Source organism: Notothenia coriiceps, unplaced genomic scaffold, assembly GCF_000735185.1.
Source record: "Notothenia coriiceps isolate Sejong01 unplaced genomic scaffold, NC01 NC01_scaffold00037244, whole genome shotgun sequence".
NCBI classification, from domain to species: domain Eukaryota; kingdom Metazoa; phylum Chordata; class Actinopteri; order Perciformes; family Nototheniidae; genus Notothenia; species Notothenia coriiceps.
In genome coordinates, this window is record NW_011369945.1 from 20,854,429 (window position 1) to 20,879,233 (window position 24,805).

A 24,805-nucleotide genomic window follows, 5' to 3' on the forward strand; every position below is an offset into this window, starting at 1 on the left:
ACACAGTCCAGTAAAAACACAACAATGCTGTAAGTGTCCCCAGCGATGCTCGAGATGTTTTAATTATGCCTTGAGGCATGTCTGCTGAAAGTGATCAACTTATCCCTTTGGGGAAAGTGAACTGTGTTTTCAGCCCACCATAGAAAATATATATTTTGCTTAAAGGATAGTTTCTGTCACACAAAACAACTCTCATGCCCACGTGTGCATTTAAAGAGTTTTTCAATGATGTAATTATTCCTTCTGTTCATGTTGGCCGAAATTAGATTTCTAGGGGCAGTATCTTCAGGTTCATATGTGTCTGTTGTGCCTCTTCTGTGACATGTCTCCATGCTTTAATGTTCATAAAGCTCTTTATTGTTCTCATACTGTCTGTGCTGCCTCTTTCCATCAGAATCAGCCCAGTCGGCTCTGATTGGTTAGCTGGTTGGCTTTGTCGTGATTGGTCAACCGCTTAGAGATGTCCCGCCCCTTAGCCTATCACATACAATGTGTTGGAGCGTTAGCAAATAGAAGCGCAGGTTTTACATAGTGATGTCATTATGTTATGGAAGTAAACAAAGCAGTCCAATGGAGGCGTTTCAGGCAGGGGGAGAAACTCCCTCTGGAGGGGACTTTGGGATTTTAGCCTTAGCAAATGTCGTAGCAGCTTTGAAATCAGCTGTGGTCTAGAGAGAATTATGAGTTAGTTAATAAACGCACAGCAACACAATATTCGTATTAAAGGTATCAAAGATCTTTTATGCTCGCAAGTATGACGTCTCACCAGAGAGCATGTGCTGTTCTGAGTGAAACAGGCTCTCCTTTATAGGAGGACATCAAAGCTTAGTTACATTACAAACAACATTTGGTTAGGCCAGCTGAGACCCCCTGGCACTGTATGCAAAACTTACACCCTACACAGAGCAAAAGGGATACAGATAACACCTTATCCTAACTTCCTTCCCCTCATCCTATATTCTAATGGATGTCATAAAACCCCCTAGTCTACATACATCTGTTTCACACACACATTGAAGAGGTCCCTTCCCACGCTATGACTTAATCAGAGGAATGGTTTACAGTCAGCAATGTTAATACATTTGATCTCACAATTTCCATAACACAGAACATTAAAATGGACAAAGACCTTTATAACACACTACAGGAAAGGGAAATACTAAAAAGCATAATGAGGCCTCGTTATGATCAGGGAGTCCACAGATCAATGCAAAGTAAGTTTAAAAATGCAGTTTGTTAAATTGACCTGCTTTAACTATTTCAGTCCAAAATGTCCCCTATTATTTCCAACTTATTTGTAGAACGAGGGAATGTTCTACTTATTTAAGACTCATTTAGCAGATGCCCTTTTGATCAGTCTGAATTATAAGCCTTATATAAGCATTAGCTTTAGCTTTGAATTTAAGATGAATTTTAGCACAGAACCAATACTGTTGATTTCATGCTACAGTATATCTCTTAAATAAATATATCATTAGGATTTTTTTGCACATCATAAAAGTGGAAAGATCCAATTAAAAGAAGAAAGCACATGAGAAAATGTAATGTACATATAAGCATGCAAGTGTTGCAGGACGGTCTTGAGAAACTGTGACCCTACAGTGTGCTTAAATACTTAGGAAACGTACCTTAGTGATCGAGAGTGGAGTCCTAACACAAAGGGGAAGTGTGGGGTACGGTGTTGAAGCGTCTGCTGTGTGGCCTGTTTTGTGAATTACTTTGTCAAAACACTCAACATGGCAGTCCCTCAAAAGTTTCACAAGTCCTCAGGCCCTATCTGAGGTTCTGTTGTTTCACAGAACAGCACATACGCTCTGTGAAAAGCTGCCAGGTGTCAAAAATCTTTTTTTCAAAAGTGGTGCATTTGTGTGTTTTCCTCATTTTCTCTAACCCCTTCTACCGCCGCCCCCTCACCCTTCTTCTATCCTTCCCCTCCCCTGCAGATCCCCTCTGCCGGCCAGCTAATGGAGGCTGTGCGCGTGAAGATGAAGGAGAGGAAAGTGCTGACAGAAGAGCTGGCCACGCTCGCAACACCAGTCAGCGAAAAAGCCTGACTCCCTGGGCTGAGGCTGGGAAAACTGTCATCCTCTTCTTTCCCTCCCTCCCTTCTTCTCTCCCTCCCCGGTTCCTGCTCAGTGGGAGCTGGGCTGAGCCAAGCTGAGCCGGGGCAGCAGAACCAATATTTGTGAGGAAAGCGCTGTCGACTCACTCTGGGCCACTGGCTCCACGCAGCAGCCCGGCTTTTGTAAATGAGCCCTCGACATCTGTGTTAGCGCTCAGTGCACTATGTCTATCAGACAGGGCCCTTTAGCGCCAAGCTAATTTACAGTGCAGCCACTCTCAGCGCAGACCTGGGGGTGAGAAGGCAAATGCTTACGCTAATGTTTAAGTTAGACTTTTATATTATTTTTTTGCTTGCTTTTTACCTCTCCCCCTAATTTATTTGGCACCTGAAGGACCTCGGGGTGCAGGGACTTGACCCAGCAATGCAAAGTCGACACTTTGAGAAAGTCAAGATTGCAGCAAGGAGCAGAAAATCCACCTTATGAAGTTCGATCCATTTTTATCAGACGTGATCCACAGCTCTCAGAAAGATCCAGAGACTGAAGCCCGCTGGATTTTACGGAGCAAATGCACTGCAATTATTTATTTCTGAAGGAAATTGTTACAGCTTCTACTTTGTAAGAATGTATTCTGTTGATAATTTATTTGGTAATTATGTTCAATATCAATGATTTTTTTCTGAAAAACTCCCCTTAACGTTTGAATAAAAATCCATTTCACTTATTTTCGTCTATTTTTTGTGCTTTAAAAAACGTGTTGTAAATGTCATTGTCCTTTTTTCTAAATGGTCTCGTGTATTTTTCCAGCGGTTCAAAGGACTGTCAGTCAGTGTGCGATGTGGCTGAGGATGCTCTGTGGACCGCAGGGTTCTCCCACCTCTCTCGTGATTGACAGCTGACTGTTGGCATGGTTCCTGTCTGTAACAGCTGACCTCTGCTGTTGACATCATTAACAAGGGTCCACAGGAGCACACACACACACTGCACAGCACAGGGGTGTATTAGAGGAGTGGGTACATCCTTGACACAACTACCTTCATCCCCTTTTATCTGTTTCCCTTTTCTTCTTCTTATTCATTTGGAATATTAAACCGTGATCCTGGTCTCCTCTGTCCTTGAGTTGGCATCCTACACAGGAGACCACACTCCTCCCTTTAAGTCATTTTTTTTTGTACTCCTTTCTATACCTCTCCTAGCTTTTGTTTTCCTCTTCATGGCCCTCCTCCTCCTCCTCCTCTCCTTTTATTATGTATAATTAACAATGGTGTGAAGACTCCTCCGTTCAGGAATGAAAAATAAATAATTCCACTTTTTAATCCCCCCTCCCTCCTCAAATATATGCTAATGATGTCGTTTTCCTTTATCTTTTTATAATAAAGGATTAGGCCAGGACTGTCTCTAGCTGCAACTCGGGGACCAATTTAGCTGGGATCCAGGAGAGACAAACCCTTGTGGTTAATTACCATTCATTAACATAGTTTGCATCTTTTCTTCCTCGCTAATACCCAGGAGCCAGCTATTGTCAATATTTGTCCCATATACAGTTCTGCAGTTTTTCTCCCAGTCCCTGTCCTCCAGGGTAACGCAGCTAATGACACACATTAATAACTCAGAGGAATCCGGTGGCGCGGTGGGTATAGAAGAGCATAGCATCGCTGCCACGCAGATTACCCCGGAGCCCCTCCCCCTGCTGTCTGACTGTGTCTCTTTCTCCCTCTCCCTTTTAGCGTGTAATGCAGAGTCAACATGTTTGCTCGCCGAGCCCCGGCCTCGGCTGACACACTCGTGCTATTTCTGTGACATATTCAAATGCGGGCCCCCTCAGCCTGGTACTCCCTTGGGTTTAATTAACCTGGCCTTGCCTCTGACGCTCCCTCAGTGAAGACGTTAAAACGATCTTGAAAACACCCTTCAAACAACCCCCCCCCCCCTTCCAACACACACACAATGTCTTCCACTAGGCGCTGTATATGATTCATCTCGATGTTTCTGTGTAGGAATGGCGTGCGGGACCCCTCTTTTCTTCTCCTTCACTCTCTCCTTGTCTTCCACCCTTCTTCCCTTGTACAGCTCTCATTAAGAGAGGTTTCCTGTGGGGATTACTTTGATCAGTAGTTCCAAATGCAAAGTTTTTCCTCCCTTCTTCTTTGATTCATTCCAGCACAATCATCTCTGTCATTTTTTTCCCTCTATCTTTATCTCACCCTGACTTGTTTTTAATACAAGTTTTTATTTTATTTCTTACCACGGATTCCTGCAGGACATCTTTCCTGGAGGGGATTGGAGGTCAGGGTCACGGGTTGACTTTGGGGTCGATCGATGATTTATGTGTGTGTTTGTCTTGTGTGTGTGTGTCCCAAGGCTTCTCTTTGGTACTTTAAAGTTCCCGGTCTGGTGTGAGTGCGTGCCACTCAGGTGGGAAGACGGCTAGCCCACAATACAGAGAAGAGTCAAAGCACAAACTCAGAATCTCTGCAGCCTCAAACTGACGCACAATTAGTCCTTGCAGATCTCCTCAAACAGCTGTGGAGCGAGCGGAAAACAGCCTCTGGTGATTTCCCTTACTTCACTGACACAGTTTCACACACCGGCTACTGCTGCCAATACACCAGCCTGCTTTGATTCCACACGCAGACACTTGGCACTGTCTTAAGGTATTTGTGACATACAGCCAAATGTGTTTTTGACAAATCTATAATGCAACATGTTTTCATTGTGTGTGTCTTTCATGTTCGATCCACAGGGAGGAGGTTCACAAACAAAAGGTAGATTGTTTACAGAGTGTATGACAAAAAGCACAGCATGTCTCTGATTGATGTGTGGAATTTTAGTCAAGAGCCTAATTATTATTAACTTTTGGATCATAGTTACAACTCCACACTACATCCATGTATAATGATCTTTTTCATTAGATGAGATGCCACCTGAAAAAGAAAAAAGGAATCACACTCTCCTGGTGCACATATGCTATGTATACAACCTCATTGATCTTCGCTTGAACAAGTCCCTTATCCTTCTCTTCAGCACTCCAGACATGAAACGGTAGCAGATTATGGGTGGATGCGGCCCGCCGTGGGAAGCTAGGGAGCAGATAAAAAGGCCAGCCACTCGGGGGACTAAAGCTATGTTTTGATGCTGTGTGATAAAGCAGAGGCATAGGGCAAGAGGAAGGGGAAAGTTACAGAATCTATAGATATATATATAAATATAAATATATCTCCTCTGGCTTCTCTTTTTGGACTGCTCTCCCCTTACTCTCACCTCTTTGTCTTGTCCGTCGTAACCAAGCTGTTCCTGCACTTTTCTTGTCCTTTGACACTTTCTCCGTCCCCGCGGACTGTCCTAAGCCTTGCTCATGGCCGCCGTCTCTCTAAAGCCATGGCCTGAGCTCCTGGTGAGAAAAGACGAGAGAAAGAGAGAACAGGGGAAGGGTTGATCTGGTCTCTAATCCACCTTCTCTCACAGCGTAGGAGGGAAGCTGCAGTCCTCAACATCACCTCGGAGAGAAGCGACCCTTTGAATGCCACTCCATAAACCCTCTGGTGTCCTCGTGACTAATCTGGGATGTTGTCTCAAACGGTGTCGAAAATGTGGCTCCAAATATCCCAGATCACTCCGACTGTCATGCTGTTGGAGATTTTACGCTTCGAAGAGCCAAGCTTTTGAGTTGTTTTTGTCTTTCAGGCTCCAAATTCATCAGTTGGCACTATCCATGGATCCATTTTGTTTTGTGCATTCAGATTAAAACAAACAGCTCGCGCAGTATCAGTGTTTATTCGTCGTGGTTGTTATAAAACAGGCAGCCATCCTTTGTTTTCTGCATTTATAATAACACCTTAGTCTGCGGTGTATAGCTCCTCAAAGCACCTCTGCACCTTGACTAACTTTTCCAAGCGCTCATTAGCGAGCGGACTGGCTGAAGTTTGGAGGGTATGGAGCGGGCTGGCAGATTACCCCCTGTAAAGTAGCACACCTCAGGTAATCACACTAATGAATTCAAGCACCCCACCTCCTCTCACCCACCCCTTATTCCTTTCTCCTTCTCCCTTTACTTACTTTCTTCCACAGTGGCGGGTAGGTGCAAGAAGTGCCAAACAACAAAGAAGTGTTTGTTTGCATAATATTAGCGCTGCACGCTCTCACTCAGTGGCGGGGGCCTGACTGCAGGACTGACTGGAGGCTTCCCATGAACACAGGTGGAGCAGGGCGAGCATCACTGGGACCAATTAGAGGCGAGCACAGGTACATTAGCATGTTTGAGTGGAGCGGGATGGCGTGGGGATCGGCAGGCCTCACGAAACACACAAACACATGACCGAGGCCTGGTGTGTGTTAGCTGTTTGTCTCCAGTGACACGGCTGCCATATGTGAGACAAATGACCCTCGCTCTGCTGCCACTGCCCATCCTGTCTCCTCCATCTGCACACACACACACTTTTTCCTCACTGATACATTACGATTAGCTTTTTTGTGAAGGTTTTTTTTTCAAGGCTTTATTTAACAATTTGCTAATGTTTTATAGAAGAATATAAATAACAATTAAAACTGAGTCTAGGAAAAGGGCTTATGAGCATTCAAAGAGATCATCTTAGCTAAGCTTTAATGGTAAAATGATGGGAACAAAATTAGGGCCAAATGAAGGAAGTCTGTATAGTCTGGGTCGGCTTTGTGGTCTGGTCCAAACTGCATGACCCCAGAAAAGAGCCAAAGAGAAGATCCTGATAAGATGCCAAAAGGGGATAGTTCAACATTTTTGAAGTGGAGTTTAAGGAGGTACATATACATTACAACTCTGATACATAGTTACGGGCAAGGGAGCAAAGGCAATATACTGCTCTGGACAGGGGAAGCAGCAAAACACATTTGAACTACCTTATAGAATAGCCCACCATAAAAGTAAATATTACTTATATATATATTTAAATATTTGTCTCACATTACCTTGACATTTCCATTTCCAACGGGGAATTGACGACGTGGCATATCCATGAAAAAGAGTAGCAGTTTAACCTCAAACCTCTTCTGGGTGTTTTTGACCTCACCCTTTTCTGAAGCTTGATCATAGTCACCCTGCAAAGGCTACTCTCATACTTGAGGTCACTGCCCAGAGCTCATGATCTGATAATAGGTTCTGATTGGCTGCGAGGCTACTCAGGCTGTTAGCAGCAACATAGGAAAACTGTTGACTTTAACCCGTAACATGATGTAAGGAACAATTTGTGAGTAAAAATGTGCCGACATACAGTACGCTCTGTGGACAACAAAGAGTTGAAAGACCTTTGGCCATTTCTTTGGCAAAGGTCAAAAATAATTGTAAGATAGTACAAATGTCTGCATTGGGTGGACGATTCACTCTGAGAGGCTCTGGATGGATTTGGGCTGTCATGGTTTACATGCCTTTTCAATGTCATGCAGAGTTCACGATCAGTGCTTGTTGAGGGTCAGATATACTGATAATGTGTTTGTCTTATTAAAAGAAACGATGAGTAATGGAAGGAAGGGTTTAAGCCATTATTGAGATGTCACACTGCTCAGGCTGTTATAATAATATTATACCACTTATCGAGATAAATCAATTATTTTTGCCACTTTTCGTTTCAAAAATAATTCTCTCCATTTGTCTTGTGTATTATTTTTGCCGAGTTATCACTATTTATACCCATACAACTGAAGATTATGATTCAATTTTACTAAAGCACAATGTTTTAGAAGTTCTCGTTTCTGTTTTTCTTAAAGTGGACCAGATTGGTGAATTTAATGATTGTACAAACATCTCTTTCCAAAATGCAGGATGTTTCCAAAGTCAATGATTGATTTTGTAAATAATTATGATTTTATTAGTGGCTAAAGTAATCCTGATTATGATTTTCTTAGATATTTCTATGATATCTTTCAATTAGGTTCTTAAAGTGGAGAATATTTATCTCAGTTAGTAAAGAAAATATCTAGAAAACGCTTTAAAGTATGACTTTAAGCTAGCATCACATTTAAATCAGCAGAAAAAAATATATTATTACAAAAAGTAAAGGAACCAAAAAACGACTTTTGGTTTGTTTATAAATATTAGTGTCATCATGTTAAACACATCCCCCTTTGCTCTGTTGAAACAAGGAGCGAGTCAGTAAACTCCTCCTGTTCCAACCTTCAGTCAGAGCTGATGACAGAAGAAGAGAACAGTAGTCGGTGTAATAAAGTTAATGGCAACAATTCTCATATTTCACTCGAAGCCTCCATCTGTCTGTATGTACAGGTGAGATTTATCGCCTCAGGAGGAAAGACAAATGGAGGCTCGGCTCGGGCCACACAGACCACTGAGCCGTGGGACCAGACACTCTATCAGAGCAGGGAAACTGAGCAGAGAGCTGCACTCAGGTCCCTGTCAGCCCTGATGTATCACTATACCTCCTCTGTTAGCCAATGAGAGCTGCTCACACAAAACAAACGTCTGGTGCTTAGGGTGCTCCTAAAATATGTCAGATGATACGCCCTTATCCTTATCTGAGGAGCTGGACTCATCTGATTGTCAACTCACTGTAATCACATGAGCTGCTTGGTTGTTTCAACCCTCTTACACACAAATGCATCACTACTGCTGCATCATTTCCTACCACTAGGTGGAGGCAAAGCATTGTAGCGCGTGACTGACAAAACAAGCATGTTGCAGAGCATTTAACACTAACATTTAAAAACAAATGTGTATAGCTTCTCACATTAAATACCACAAAAACTTAGAATTTCTAAATCCTCAATAATTATGTTATGAGCTTTTCAGCCCATAAAAGTAGCGTTGTTGCCTATGGTGGTATCAAACTAGATGTTGGTGATACAACAAAGTAATGTTTAAATCATTCATTGGCTATCCATCTTGAGGATTTCCTTTTGAAAAATAACCATTTGTCCTGGTATGATCGAGAGATAAAATAAATGTATGGATGGATAGATACGTAGATAGATAGATAATTACGTATTTCTTCCACAAGATGGCGCCACTGACATACTAAATGTTTCTCCTCATTTCTCACCAGCACCGCCTTAAATGATCTGCTGTTGTGGAATTTGATCACTGCACAAGTACAGAATTAAACCCAATATAGATCAAAACAAAAGCGAAAAAATATAATGCAGAACATAAGCTGCAGTGATGCTAATGCTGCACATGAGGGGCCCCATACTCGCAGCATAGACAAACACCTTTACAGAGGTTTGCATTTGTGTTTGACTGTTGATATTACACACACACACACCCCTTGTACTGTTTGGATTGCACCTAAGCAGTTGATATGCTTTTCTGTAGTGCTTACTCCCACAGAGGCACACTGCAAACATTACTTACGTCACCTAATTGATGTGCATACATATTGCCTGCCAGTGTCAACCCATGGCAACTATTTACCGACGCGATTTAAACGCTTGACAATTATTGAAAGGTAAACTATGAACGTATTAAATATCAATTTACAGCATATCCTTATACACATGTAATTGGAGTGTTTTTTAAGGCTGTAACAGTGACCATATGGGAGCGTCTTTGACTCTCTGCCCAAGTCCTCCTTCTAGTCTGCAGCCATCTGGTGTCGAGAGGCTCAGCTGATACATTTGTAGTGCAGGTGACTTCTTAGCTTTAATTTAGGGCCACAATTCGCATTAGTGCTGCAGGCTTTTAATCTAATCGGACATAGGATATGTTGTTGACTCTGATTGAATTGAGTGACCGAAAAAGTAGAATCGATACATTCCAGCTGAAGTACAGTATATACGTAAACAATATACTTAAACTCTTATATAACACTTTCAAACCTGTATCTACTAATATCTGTATATCAATGTTGACAAACTGCTTTATTTATGTGTTGAGTAAAGCAGGTATCTGTCCTTTGCTTGCAATATATAGTAGTATCATGAAATCTGCATGTTGTGCCATTATGCACCAGTTAGCATCATCTTAGTTGACTGATTGCTGGTGATAATAGGAAAGGCAAAATGGCATCATCATACATGTTGATTAACTCAGTCCCACATATGATTTGGACAGTAAGATACTTTTATTAGGCTACGGGCTCCTGACTTTTCCCTGTGTTTTCTATATATCTGTTCTAATTTATTGCCTTTTATTATGAATCTAGTAATGTGTTTTTAAGTGATTGTAGTATTTATTACATGTACAGCACTTTGACCCGACCAAAAATCGCTTTTAAATGTGCTTTATAAATACACTTTGATTTGATTTGATTTGATACATGTAAAAGGTGGAACGCTGCCTTTGATTTCCACATGCAGCAAAAGAAAAAAACAATGTCAACACAAGGAGCATTATTTATCAAGTGATTAGGACATTTGGAAATGTGAGCATCTACAGGCATCCTAACTGGGCATCTCTTGAGCATGAAACAACCAAAAGCTCCAGAACACCTTCTAACTTTTCAAGGGTCAAAAATGAACTTTTAATGTCAACATAAATTCACGTAATAATGTATGTCAGTAACCTTCCTATGATGTTTTATACATTGTTGCAAAGAAACAAAGGGATGAGAAAAGTAGCCTGAATGTGTGTTTTATATGTATTTTATTCTCATTTGACCAAACTGAGTTCATTCGTTCGTCTTTCTTAGAGTTTGATTGCATATCTTCATGTCCCATAGCTTTGTATTTTCAACACCTGCGCGTAAATATTTCAGTTTTTAAATCAGCATTTTTGCACCTGTATCCACGGTCATATAATATATGAACACACCGTGGATACAGGTGCAAAAATGCTGAAAATATAATAATATTATTATTATATTTTGCGATGTAGAGGCAATTTGACTGATGCAATGGGAGGAAAGATAGTTATTAAGTGTGTAAAGGGACGTGTGTCTCTCTGTTGATGGGCGCTGTCCAGGGTGCTTAAGAGGAGCTGCTGCAGGTTTCTTTTTACAACTCACTGAGTCTCATTAGAGAGGCAAGCAATGGAACTATCCAACGTGTTGGTGTATTTGAGTTTCTCTTATTTTTTTCTTTCCAAGGCGATGGTAGCCCAGAGTAGTTGATAATGATGCAATGGGCCAGTAACATTTTAGTATATACCCAACAAATGTACCAACCTTTATATTAATAATAATAACAATAATACATTTATTTTGGGGGGTGCCTTTCATAACACCCAAGGACACCTTACAGGGCATAGGGGCAATATAGGGAACAATTAAAACAGTGGGAAGTATCAGCCGGGGTAAGACAAGACAAGCAACAGGAAATTAATTGTTCCCTATATTGCCCCTATGCCCTGTAAGGTGTCCTTGGGTGTTNATTTATGTATATTTTAAAATCTCTCCAGTTTTAAACAATATTTTTGGTTTACTGTCCTATAGTATACATTGGAATGATTTCAAACCTGTTTTTATTTATCCTAATAATTATAAAGGTGTCCCTTTTGAAGTATTTGCTTACATAAATTGTGATCAAAACGTTTGAGACCCACTGAGATAACTTAGACTAAAGTGCACTATCTAAACCCTCAGAGTCCTTTACCTCACTGAGCCTCTCAGTCTGACAGGACAGAACTCTCTCTCCACATTATTGTAGAAACAGCTTCTTATATCCGTTAGCGCAGCAGAAGCTAACAACAATCCCCGCCGGTACCGGTGCACCCCCCCTCTCTATCTATCTATCTATCTATCTCTCTCTCTCACTTTGGCTGTGAGCTGCGGGTGCCCGATAAGCCAAAATTCCCCACTTTCATCACTTACAGCGCCCATCGTACAGGGCAAATGGAAAATGTAACCGGGGTGAAAAGGGTGTTATCTTTACTTAAATGAATGTTGTTACATCAAGGATGAAAATTCGTTTTTTTTTGTATTATATTTGCATTTAATCTTGTGGAAGTGCAGATCCCCTGTCCTCCACCAGGGGGTGCTGCAGCACCCTCAGCACCCCTACTTCCCACGGCCCTGGTTTAAACTGCCGTTGCAGGAAAGACGGCCGGCAAAAATCACAGACTGTGTGAACGTGAAATTGAATAGAATATCACCTCCCATCTTCAGCGCAATCTGACTATTATAACATTAGCGTTAAGAAAGCTTACTTAAATATCTGCCACAACATAAGTAACCGGATCAGAGTAACATTAAGTACAGTCATCATAATGTATCATATATTTCCTTACCTGAGTCAGCTGAGCCGTATCTGGCCGTGCAACACTCACAGTGTCACATACTGTATGCAGAAGTATTATTTTAAGCAACACATTACGAAACACCCGAGTCAAATGTAATTAAAGTCAGATCGTGTCTTAGACGGGGCATATCATAAACCTGTTAATGTACGCATTCAAACACTTTTTCTTGTACCAGCTGTATTCACCTTGCAGGTGCAGCATATGTGGCTTTTATCCTGGATAAAGTGTTTAAGTCATGGATGTTTAAAGTTTAACTTCTTCATATGTCTAATATTATAGTTGACTTTTCATTCAGGAAGTATGACGCTACGCTGTCAGTACTCTTCTCCATGTTTGTGATTGGTCGAATGCTCCAAATACCACCCCTTTCATGTGAACGCGCACCTAACTAGATAGGGCACGGCTGGCTTGAGCGATCCACTTGATAACCCGCGTCGTAGTACAATTTAGCGAGAGCGCGTATGTTTTGGATTAGGCCAACCGGCTAACTCAAACATATCCAGGTTAGGTAGAACCAGCTTCGTAGTACAGGCCCCTGGTCTGCTTCAAAACTGAATCTAAAACATATCAGCAGTCTACAAGTATTGATTTCTTTCATACCTTGTTATGGTTCAAACCGCATGCAGAGCTTGTGTCAGAGCTGAGCCGCTGAGTCTTTATATATCACACATCTTCCAGATCTTTTGGACATTACTAGGGTGTTTTGTTAGAAATACAAATGTACTCAATTTATTCATTGATTGATTACATGTCCATCTCAATGAGGTCACAAAACTAACATTGACCTCTGCAGGTTTCATTTAAAGATTGACAAAGCATACAACTGTGTTATGCATTATAAATGTCCTATGTCAATAATTCAGGGACCTACATGTTCAACAGTTTCACTTTTTGTTTACCTCATACATTTGTTATGCGTACTGTGTTCAAAATGAATGAATACATATTTTCCTTGTCTTGGTCAATAGTTCCAAATGCAAATGGAGGTTTTTGGTCACGTCGAAACACAATGGAGCAGGCATTACATTTAGATTACAAAAGTGTTTTATTGTCTATCCAGCTTTGGTTAACAGCTCAAATGAAATATACAAAAGTTCCACCATTATTTGAATAATTCATTTAATAATTATACAGACAACTGATTTTATACATGTGAATTACAGGTAAACAATATCCATCAAAGTTCTATGCACATCTTAGTCCTTTAATCTTTCTTCGGGCTATCACTTGGTGGTGCTGTTGTGTCTGGACTTGTCGGTGTACTTGCTGCTTTTTCTTCCTCAGCAGCAGAGACTCCTGCTGCAGCTTCACCCACAGAGTCTTTAGCTGTTTCAGCCTCCACCGCAGCATCAGACACCAGCTTCACAGCCGCTTCCTCCACCGCAGCATCAGAAACTAGCTTCACAGCAGCTTCCTCCACTGGAGCATCAGAAACTAGCTTCACAGCAGCTTCCTCCACTGGAGCATCAGAAACTAGCTTCACAGCAGCTTCCTCCACTGGAGCATCAGACACTAACTTCACTGCAGCTTCGTCCACTAGATTCACGGCAGCCTCCTCGTCCTCAGCAGCAGCATCTGCGGCTGCCTGCGCTATTCGCGCTTTCAGCTGCTTCTGATAGATTGCTGATGGGTCCACATATGGCACCACAGATAGAGGGACACGAACTATGTCCATTCCATTAACCTGGAAGAAAACAAAACTAAGCATTGCTATCCTGGCTCCAAAATGGTGGAATGAGCTCCCCATTGAAATCAGGACAGCAGAAAGCTTGCTCATCTTCCGGAGCAGACTGAAAACTCATCTCTTTCGACTCCACTTCGAGCGATAGAACTATTAACAAAGCACTTATATACTAACAAAGGACTGGCTAATCTAAAGCCAGTTGAGTAGCACTTGAAATGTTTTAGCTCTATGAAACCTGATGTACTTATATGATTCTGTTTTCTTCAAGCGTCAGCTAAATGCAATGTAATGCATTCTGATCTTTGGTAAAATAACCAGCTTAAAAGTTACATGAAGATATGCTTCTGATTGAAAAAAATTAAGACAAAAGTTAAAAGTAATTTGAATTTCTCTGAAGAAAATGTTAGCTATTTCTTATGTGATTATTCTTGTAAAAAAACAGCTCATAAAAACATTTGGAAATAAAAGAAATTCTACAAACTGATAAAAATGTATCTTTAGTGTAGTCTGTCTGATAATACAATGATAAAAATCATAACTCACCGTAACTTCACACCAGTAGTCGCCCTCCTCCTTGACCGACTCAAATGACAGACTCAAAGCATGAGGAGGCACAAAAACTCCCAGCTGAGAAAAAGATGAATTCAATGAATAAACAGTTAGATTGTTCAAGAGAGGCACTTATGTAATATTAAAGAGGAAATGTAAAAAAAAAAAAGAAAGAGGTAAAGAAGGCCGTACCTTCTTTTTGAACTGCCTACAGACCACTTCTTTATTGACCTGGAATTCCTCCGAAGGCATTCTGCTAATGTTTAAATGGGATTTTTTAAGGATCTCTACTGTCTGTAAAGAAAAAAAACACGAGGAAGCCTTTGTTAAAAAAACAGCTGTGGGGGTCATTTGTGTCTCCAGCCAAGACAGAACAATGGTGAATCGTGGAAAAGCTTGTAGAAAACTCACCAACTGTCCAGAGCGGGTTTGAACTCTTTCCTCTGGCTTCCCCTCACGCAGGAGCTGTTAGTAAAGAAAAGTGACAATATTTAATAACTGAACATTGCTATGGACAGTAATATGTGGGAAATAGATATAAAAGGACAATATTAAAACAAAGTCCTCACTTTTATCTCCTCTTCAAACATGTGTTTGTTCTCCGGTGAAGGATACACTGCGAGGCCTTGGGGCAGCAGCTTATTTCTGCCAGCTGACTTTCTCACTAACACGGTGTCCCCTCGCACTCCGAGCTCTGCAAGAACAAACACAGGTATTTTAATAATTAAAAAAAGTTCAATGGTGCAAATATATTGTTTTACTTCCTGTGACAACTCTGACATCTCAGGTTTGTTATCTGTGAGCAGTAATGGATTGTCCATTTACTCACAAGTAATGTACTTAGTTGAGGTGCTTGTACTTGACAAGAGTATAATCATTTTATGCTACTTTAAAGTTCTAATCCACTACATTTTGGAAGTCAATATTTAACTTTGTAGTAAATACAGATATTGGCATATCATTCTAGGTTAAGATATCCAGCAAAAGTATACAAAGTCATTCAAATGAGCAACGCCTTTACGAGCTGTGATGGATACATTATTGCATCAATAATCATAATCCAATCAATATGATTCTGATTCAAAGGGCTTTATTGTTTTTAAGTCACAGGCTCCTTCTACAATGCAACATAAATGATTATAGGCCATTACGCATGCGAGTACTTTTACTTTTGGTACAAGAATCATTTGATACCAATACTTGTAACTGTAATTTCACAATTGTAATGCAGGACTTGACATTTGAGTATTAAGGGTATTTGTTTCACCAGTGTCAGTGAGAGCAGTACTTACTGGGAACTGTGGCCGCCAGGATGAGCTCCATCTTCTGCTTCGGAGCCTGTTTGGTGTCTTCAACCAGTTTGTAGATTCTGTGTCTTCGAGGGTGAAGCCTGGGCGGACGGCCTTCTTTTGATAAGGGCACCTGCCACCATCTCTCCACGATCACTGTATTCTGTGGAAACACCACGAACAAATAGATAAGTCTGCTGTCATGTCCTGTAGCCTCCTATAATTGGATTTATGTTTTTGGTTTAAGGGTTGGGCGATGAGATCGGTAAATACTTTATTCATCCCAAATTACTTTCAAAGAGGAACCGTGTTGTCAAGCATTACACATGAGTTAAACATATTTAAAAGATAGAATATGATACAGATACAAATATAATAAAACCAAAAAGTGAACAGCAAATATTAAAAAGGATTAAACACCTAAATATTGATGTTGTAATGTTTATCATTGATGCTTTCACAACATATTTACACAATGATAAATCATTTTTTAGTAAATTGGATTTAATTTAATTAGTTTTAAGTGGGTAAAGGCATATAACACATCTAGAAAAGTCTGTTAAACTCAGACAATTACACTCCTTAACTGCAATGCAGCTTTAAAATCAGGAAAAATAAACACTTATGATATTACGATATACAAAATTAAAACCTCTAGATATATAGTCTCGTAACACAATATTGATTTTGAGATATTGCCCAGCCCTAATTGTAATGATTTGTCATGGCTCTCCAGCAGAACAGTGGAGTGCGGACCTAGTTATTTTTATTTTCAACAAACCACATATTAGTGTATGAAGTGCTCGGACACTGACCAGAGCAGGGCTGAGGGAGAAGCTCCTGACAGCAGTCTGCTGCTGGAGCATCAAATCCTGAAGGGCACGGCGGCCTGAGCTCCACATGTTCACTGAACCAAGAAACTCACAGCCTTCTTCAAAATCCCCCGGGATAAAGCAGGAAAAATGGCAAATAAGCCCGCGTTTAAAAAACCTTTACTTTTAGGTTATTCTCCAGTCACAGGTCAGATAATCGCAGCATGCATGTTAGCTTGATTTGCTAAAGGCTAATTTGAGTTGGTTCTGTGCGTGTGACGTAAAAGGACCCCGCCAGCAGAAATAGTTGACCTGAAAAAGGCCTGATTTAAAAGCCCTTACAAAATATCAAAATGAATGTACTGAGTCGTTAAAGAGACAATCTTATTACAACTAACCTTTGGATTCACAGGCTTTACAGGCTTTTTAATACATTCTTTTTTTTTGTACTGAAAACGTTTACATCTAAAAGGCAATTCATCCTTAAAAGTATCTAAGAATTTGTTATCATAGTACTTTGTTTTTGGATTGTATGGTCAAATTTGCCTAAAATTATATATCAGTTCATCATAGCAGTATATATCACAGCTTTTCTTTTTTTTGTCGCCATGACGCTGCAGTTAAATGGTATGTGCCAGCGCCATATAGAGAGAATTATATGTTCTATTTAATTCTACAGTTATCATTCTATTCTATGCCTCTGGTATGGGCTGCCTATAAACACTCAGCTACCATGGCACTTAATTGACCCTATCAAAAATAAATGCTATGCTATATGAAACAGAATGAAACAGCCTTTACTTGTTATACAGAGTAACTTAACACGAGTTGAAAGTATCCTATTTACAGCTTTCAGTATTTAAACCTCTCTCCTTTGATGCATTGAGGTAGAAGTGTACTCCACAATGTGTCAGTGAAATCACTGTTACAGTTGAGTTCCATTTTCCCAATTTTAAAGTGCAAAACACTTTACACCCTAGCAAGAACAAGACACACAATGATAAGATACTTAAATAGAACGGCAGCATTTATTCAAATCATCAGGAATATAGCTAAATTAATTAATTCACAACATATTACACTTTTATTTTCATAGATTATTACACAAATCTTTTGTACAATACCACTTTAAGTGGTGCAATAAAGAAAAGTTATTCCACTGAGGAAAGACACATGCAGAAAGCCAAATCTAAGTAAAGGGTATTGTTTTACTAGCTGCCCATACTTTCAGTATCAAGTGCAAAAAGTGTAATGTGTATTTATGTATAAGGCTATGTCATTTATTTTTTAAGCTCTTTTTTTCTGTGCCTATTAAAGTTGCTGTAACAATTGAATTGGGATTAATAACATTATCTTATTCAATCAAACTGTTCAACTACAAAAACAAAAAAGATAAAAAACCTTTAGCAGCAGAAGCATAATAAAGAGTTGAAAAAGTTTCACTCCTGTTAAACCTATTGTAAAATCTCAAGACATTGGAAGACATGAGCGAAGAAATCGTTCAATCACACATCACCAACAATGGGTTCTTGGAAATCACTTGTCGCACCGTAGAAAGAATAGCGGCTGGGTACCAATCTGCCTCCTGAAATTACAAACTGACAGCAGGTCAGTACAGCGAAGCAGCATCCAAAGACGAACATGAGAGTCGTAGCGAGCCACACAATGGTGGTGATCACGAAGGCAAACAGGTAGGTAACCCTGTGGCAGTATGGAGCTGTTCCGGGGGTGTAGTTGGGAGGATAGATAGGATAAATCCAGATAGAACCTACAGGAGAACATTTGAATTTGATTAAGATGTAGAACTAAACAAAGAAACCAAACTTGAAGGCCCTGAAAACAAGTTTTTTTTTGTCCGATTTTTACTGATGGTAACCAAAACAAACAGTTATTTCCAAGTTTGGTACTCCCTTGCACCAATCAGGATCACAAATACTTATTTTTTCACTTACCTAAAGTGCTATTTATCAATTTAGATTGTTTTGATGTGAGTTGCATAGAATTGCAAAGTGCGCCATAAAACAAATACAGTATTATAAACCAACCAAAACCAATGCCTATTTCTAGAAATCATGACTCAGTTACTAGAGCTAATCCTTGTCGTGAGCAGTTCAATGGAGGCATATCTTCTTTCTACAAAACTATACCCACTAACAAGTGAGAACAAGCCCCTATCATTATAGAAGAGTAGGATGAAATACAATACTCAACAATGTAATTTTATTTCAACGGCACCTGAGTAAATGCAGGCTACTCAGTTACTTTACATCATTGCCTATTTTCATGTCCGGAGAGATGTTATCTACCAACATTTTGGTGACATTTTCTCCCACCTGCAATGAACCAGCCGAAACTGAAGAGGTACAGGAGGGTGATGCAGACGGAGCACATGATGGGGACCCTGGCCCCCTCCCTGTTGGTCATGATGTAGGTCATAAACAGAGAGAGGAGGGTGGTCGCTCCCAGCACTATCAGGTAGATGGGGAGGATCGGCTCTGCTGGACATCGTTGTAGATGTGTAAGCCCTATGATGGTGTCCAGAAACATATTAACACAGGATCATGAAAAATACTCTCCAAAAAATATATGGTTTGCTGTCAAAAAATATTACATTGATCAAACCTACCCAAACCAATGGCTACGATCATAAGCATCCACCAAATCATATTCACCACAACTACAAGAAAGGAAGAGTGAGAGGGTAAGGAAGAGTAAAATAAAAATAATAAGGCAAACATAAATGTGAGAGGAAAGATATCTCACCAAGTGATGCAATCGTTACAGCCCCTCGAGGCCTGATTTGGTCATCTGGAGACGGATTCATCTCTGCAGTAAAGAAAGTCTTGTCCAGTTTTTAAAAAGACATAATCAGGGAGAGAAGCTGCAGCAAAAGTGTTTTATCGTACCTGTTCAGTTCTGAATGGAGACACTGGAAAGACTTATTTCCTTTCTTTCTTCTTATTCACTAAATGAGTGTAGCTAGAGTCTGAGTCGGACACTGCTTACAAAGCATCTACCCTATTAACATCCTTTGCTGTTTTAGCCGGATGTTAAGACATATTATTTCAAGTCAACGCATTTCAACAACTGTTACGCAACACTCTCTGTGTTTAACTAGGAGGAAATTATGATAACATCTGACACAGATGATCTGCGTGCATCGTTTTAAACCACAACCTCATCACATGGTGTCCTATCTCTCTCTCTTTCTATCTTAGTCCACCCTTAGTCAATACATATAAAGAGGCATAATACATGGTTCAACTCAAGGGCTTATTTCATGAAGCAGAAAAGAACATTGGTGCACTTGCAGATACACAGACAGGAAAAGCTGTGTTATCAGCTCTCATCAGTGTGGTTGTTAATACACGTTGCACTTTTATCACAAATGTTGTCATTTATTTTTAAAGTAGTTGTGCAGTGGAACAGTTTCTGATTCTGAATTTAATGTGTAAAATGTGGGCCTTTAAAATGGTTGTAAAAATGATTAAATGTGATTGAAATTAGTTTTTTTTTTAGGCATAAGCAAACCTTGCAAAAACTATAAAGCCAAGATAAAAAATGGAGTCAAAAATATTGTCTTTTATATGGAATATGTCGGCAATGTTGATACCAAGTGACCCGACTGCTGATTTTAATCGACAAAATGTGTAAAAACAGCAATTCATCAATTGATGCACATCAGTTTTCACTGTCGTTTATTTTGGCACAAAACTTTGCATGTTCATTTCATGCCATTTCTGATTTATTTAATCAATGAGATTTATTTAGTTTCCAGTTTCTTTGGTGAATGACAATACCTTTAATTGGAGGTGCAATTTAGATTATAATGGTTACAGTCAGTAGTGAGGTAACACCACACTATAGACATATCATATATGTTGCCTCATGCTAGTAGTTACAGGAAATGTTGGAGCATCTTATTTCTCCGTGAAGAAATTCTATAATTGAAACTTGGTTTGTGATGAGCTGCGTAAAATACTGGTATTTGGACCTCTCTCAGTTGGAAGTCAATGATCATTTGAATAGTAGGAGCAGCAGGGAAGTCCATGCATATGATTCCAAGGCGCTGCTTCTGGTCCGTCTTGGCGCTCAGGTAGTCGAACAGCTGTGCGTTGACGCGCAGAGCCACAGCGCGGGGGTACGCAAACACACCAGTTCCACTGCTGTACGTAAGATAGATCTGGGCCAGGTTTCCTGCAGGAGCAGCCTCCAGGTGGTGATACACACTCTGCCATTTGTCCTCCACATGCAGGAGTGTGGGTACCTACAGGGAACGGCACAATTTAATAATTTAAAAGCATGAATATAAATTACTTTTGACAGGTGTTTGTTGTGGCCTTCTCTTTTTATTATTACAATTATTTATTTATTTGTTATCTTTAATATATATTTATTTTGTATATGCATGCTTCTTAGTTAACATTAAGCTGTCTTTGGCTCTTTTCTGCTGTAACAAATGTACATTTCCCCTCTGTGGGACGGATAAAGGTATTCTGATTCTGATTCTCTACTGATTCCCCTCAGTTTATACATGTTGAAAGGAGGATGTAATCGTTTACTTTAAACCCGAATAGCAAAGGAATACTGGATATAGCAACTATTTTCTCTCTTTCTGGGGTCTAGAGTTTTTGATTTTGACTTGTGTGTTTGTTGATTTCTATCGCAAAACTTACATTGAAATGTTTGAACAATATGTTTCTATACCTTCCAGTCATCAGCTATGTCCATGGAGTCATAGCGCACCCCCAGGTCTGGTCCAGGAAAGTCCTGCAGGACGATGAGTCTCCCCCGGGCCTCTCCCACGGTCGGCACGATCCGGCTGTGCCACAGCAGGTCCCAGTGAGCGTAGCGGTGGATGTAGTCTACCACAGCGCCGTAGATGTCGTACGTCTCACTGCACTCCTCCTTCACACGCATCAGCACTGTCTCGCTGGGATACTCCCACAGGAAGTCAGCCACACCCTGCAGCACGTGGCCAAAGTGCCCCCGCTGGTAAGACACCCCGTGATGGAGGTTGAGTTTCCCGTTGATGTGACGGAGGCGGATGTCCAGGTAGCGGACGCCTGCTCGGAGCTGGGAGGCCAGGCTCCAGGTCTGGCACTCAGCGTACACCCCTCCGTACAGGGCCATGGTGTTGTGGGTCCCGGGCAGGGTGACCTCAGACAGCGGCTGGTCATCCGGGATGCTGGCCATCCAGGACGGGTTGAGGAACTCCGGGTTGGGCGTGTCATCATAATCAGGTCTCTGAATGGCAGCGTGACTCAAACCAATGACTCTAGATACAAAACAGGTTTTCCTTTTTCTTGTTCTCAGAGAATGTCAAGGGTTGGCGACTTAGTGTTCATGATGTGGGTGCTTTCAAGCTCACCATTAATGAATATAATTCAATACGTGCGGTTATAATAGTTTGTGATGATAAACATTTGTATATGTTTTAAGATGGAAATGTAATTACTCGAGTAAAAAAAAAAGAATTGTATTCATAATTTCTTAAGATTGTGCATCAGTCTGAGGCATTCAAAGGTGTTGTTTTGCTTTTGTAAAGCTGAGTTTTTCTACTGCATAAAACATGCAGTGGGATAAAGAAAGTTACATTAAATGAAATTGGATTCGTACTAATGTGAATTAATATAATGGTATTTAGTATGTTAGATCAATTATCAATCTGAATTTCTTTTCAGTTTGCTCACCCCACCAGAACCATCAGCATCAGCGTCCTTTGCATTTTCACTCGCCCTCCCCTGATGCCGCTCATCATCGACGGATCAGTTCTGAGGATCAGCAAGTAAAAGACAAGAAAAACCCATGTAACTGATGTAACCCCTAATTTAATATAATACGAATAGAAAATTAGCAAAAATGATTGCCAATAAAATATATAAATGTAATTAGCCAGAGTAAACATCTGATCTTATTAATAAACAAAAAACGAATTTGTCTTTACTTTGGTCATACTGTGTCTGTTGACATCGACTGTATAAATCCTTCAATATATATTTTTTAAGTATTTTTCCAAATATATGTTGAAAGAGTGCTATGGTGTTGATGATGATCAGAACAAATATTGTTTAAACCTTTGGTCTTACTTTTGTGCGTGCTAGTGTCACTATAAAAATGGAACTTCTGTATATCTGTATCAGATATAGATGTAATTTAGTCTCTTGGATTGATGTCATAGCCTTGACCCCAGCACTCGTGATTATTGTATTTGTTGATAACTGTATTTGTATTTGTTAAGTTAAAAAAAGACACCAATTTCCAAAATGTACATATATCAGAGTTAGGCAGCATAATGGGAAAACAACTTTAGTTAAATCTTTAACTGTTCAATTACTGAAAGATGGTAAAACAACATTTCCCATGAGCTCTTAATCTTTCCTGGGAAAAAGAAAACACGTTCCCTTTATGAAAGTATGTCGGCTGAAATATGAAAACAAAAAGTGACAACAATTCCATGCTGATCCGAGCTGGGCTCGACCTCAGTGTACCCCGTCAGGCTCTCACAATAGCAGGGCTTAAGTCTCTTTTCTCATCCTAGACTGAATAAAACCACCCCCTGCTGCCGCGTCAAACCTGCTGATGTGTTCGTGTGCTGCTCTGGTCCTCTCCGGTTCACACCTGATACCAGAAGGTGTTGGTGCTCAGTCCGGTCCGGGCTACCTGAGGGGAGAGAGGGGAGAGAGGGGAGAGAGGGGAGAGAGAGAGGAGACGAGGGGCTCCGAGGCAAAATGACAGAGACAGCGCGTGGAACTGTGATTTTATTGTGGGAAATACCGTAGTGGAGCAGCTGAGCTCTACGTTACAGAGCAGGGGTGGAGCAGAGGGGTGTGTTAGTGTGTGGGGGGTATTCATATTAACACGTCCTTCATTTGTGGTGGTTTAGAAACACATCAATTCATAAAAAACAATGAGGATCTTTTTCTTCCATTTCATAGTTATTTTTACAATACAATAAATAGAGTTTCTTATCTGGTTAGTAATAATAATCATTAGTTTAGGTAAAAAAACATTAGAGGCTTTTCTAGGTGCATCAACTACAGCTGAATGCTTTCCCACAGCGTTTCTTATCAGCTATGGAAAATCCAAAAATAGACCCAATATTGATGTGTGTTAATACAAAGGTAAGAACTTCCGTAGAGAGAACTTGTAGAATGGTTGAAAATTAACAGAAAAACCCAGTTCTGAGAATACAGGATGTAGGATTGGTATTGTATTCTGTGGCGGTGTTAATAGTGAGTCTTGAAGTTCAGATACAGATACAGTAGATTGGGTCATAAAGAATCTAAAAATATTCAAAAAAGCATATAACCATCACTACAGAACAGATTTGCTCTGCTGTTGAAGGACCCAATATCTCCATATGACCTGAATAACTTCTCATCATATCAGTGTCGGGGAACCTTCTGTGTGGCAATGCAGGAGGAGTCACCGACTCAAAGGAGACACGGAGAGAGCTGGAGCTTTGATGGCAAACACCGATGGGTTTATTTGGAGCTCCGGCCGGAGAATTCACAAAACAAGTCAAAGAGTCAGAGGTTCTGACTTCACGGTAGAGTTGCCACGTCAATTCTGAAGAACTCTACTCCAGACCCATGTATTTAGCTAGTTCAGAGAGAATAATCAACATGCTGCATAACAAGATAGAATGATAACACCTCTATCAGCTGACGCCAACAGGCAGGAACAGGGAGACAGAACACTGAGAGCACAGCAGCCAAGGTTACAGGTGCCCCTGCTCAGTCAGGACAGTTTGAACTGATAAACTGGGTCAAAGTTATGGGCCTTGGAAAATATTTCCCCAACAATCAGGGTTGCATATTTAACTGTAAAAAACTTAATTTGCACAAATGCAACATCATGTGACCCAATAACCCTTTAAAAGGCTGAATGAATACTGTATTGACCTGTTGACCAGGGTCAGCTCTCTGAATGCTGAGGTGCCAGAGGCCCTCAACAGCTAGTCAGGAGATGAGTAGTGAGATTCAGCACATTGTTGGCACTGGCTCAGTCCATGTTATTGACATTTTCAACCTTTTCTGGGACTGTGGACATCTTTTTAAGGTATATGGTCTTGGTCTGAAGTAGTAAAAGTGTCACTGTCTGACCTATATTCTTCTATATAAACTTGGATAGTCACCTCACAAGCTGCCTAAGAATTTGTTTTCCTATTCCTTTGTCCTGTACTATGAGAGTGACATCATTAAGTGTGTGAAGGTCAGTGTGTGTGTGTGTGTGTGTGTGTGTGTGTG

General features: G+C 40.4%; 2 protein-coding genes across 3 annotated transcripts; both read right to left on the bottom strand.

Moving 5' to 3' along the window:
- Positions 1-13,063: 13,063 nt before the first annotated feature.
- Positions 13,064-16,839, bottom strand: mrpl9 (mitochondrial ribosomal protein L9). 2 transcript variants are annotated; one of them, XM_010793928.1, is made up of 8 exons: positions 16,557-16,839; positions 15,745-15,904; positions 15,022-15,146; positions 14,864-14,917; positions 14,645-14,746; positions 14,447-14,530; positions 13,783-13,903; positions 13,064-13,509 (listed from the first exon to the last, which is right to left on the bottom strand). In XM_010793928.1, the coding sequence occupies exons 1-8, from the start codon at positions 16,641-16,643 to the stop codon at positions 13,424-13,426; spliced, it is 819 nt and encodes a 272-aa protein (XP_010792230.1). In that variant the 5' UTR covers positions 16,644-16,839; the 3' UTR covers positions 13,064-13,423. The 2 variants fall into 2 exon arrangements, with proteins under 2 accessions (XP_010792230.1, XP_010792229.1); XM_010793927.1 differs by having other exon boundaries at positions 13,140-13,903; positions 16,557-16,834.
- A 3,291-nt stretch (positions 16,840-20,130) lies between these two features.
- LOC104964990 (uncharacterized) lies at positions 20,131-23,998 on the bottom strand. The gene is made up of 4 exons (XM_010793926.1): positions 23,130-23,998; positions 22,247-22,327; positions 21,261-21,831; positions 20,131-20,820 (listed from the first exon to the last, which is right to left on the bottom strand). Exons 2-4 carry the CDS (start codon positions 22,312-22,314, stop codon positions 20,452-20,454), a joined length of 1,008 nt encoding a protein of 335 aa, XP_010792228.1. The 5' UTR covers positions 22,315-22,327; positions 23,130-23,998; the 3' UTR covers positions 20,131-20,451.
- Between the last annotated feature and the right edge of the window lie 807 nt (positions 23,999-24,805).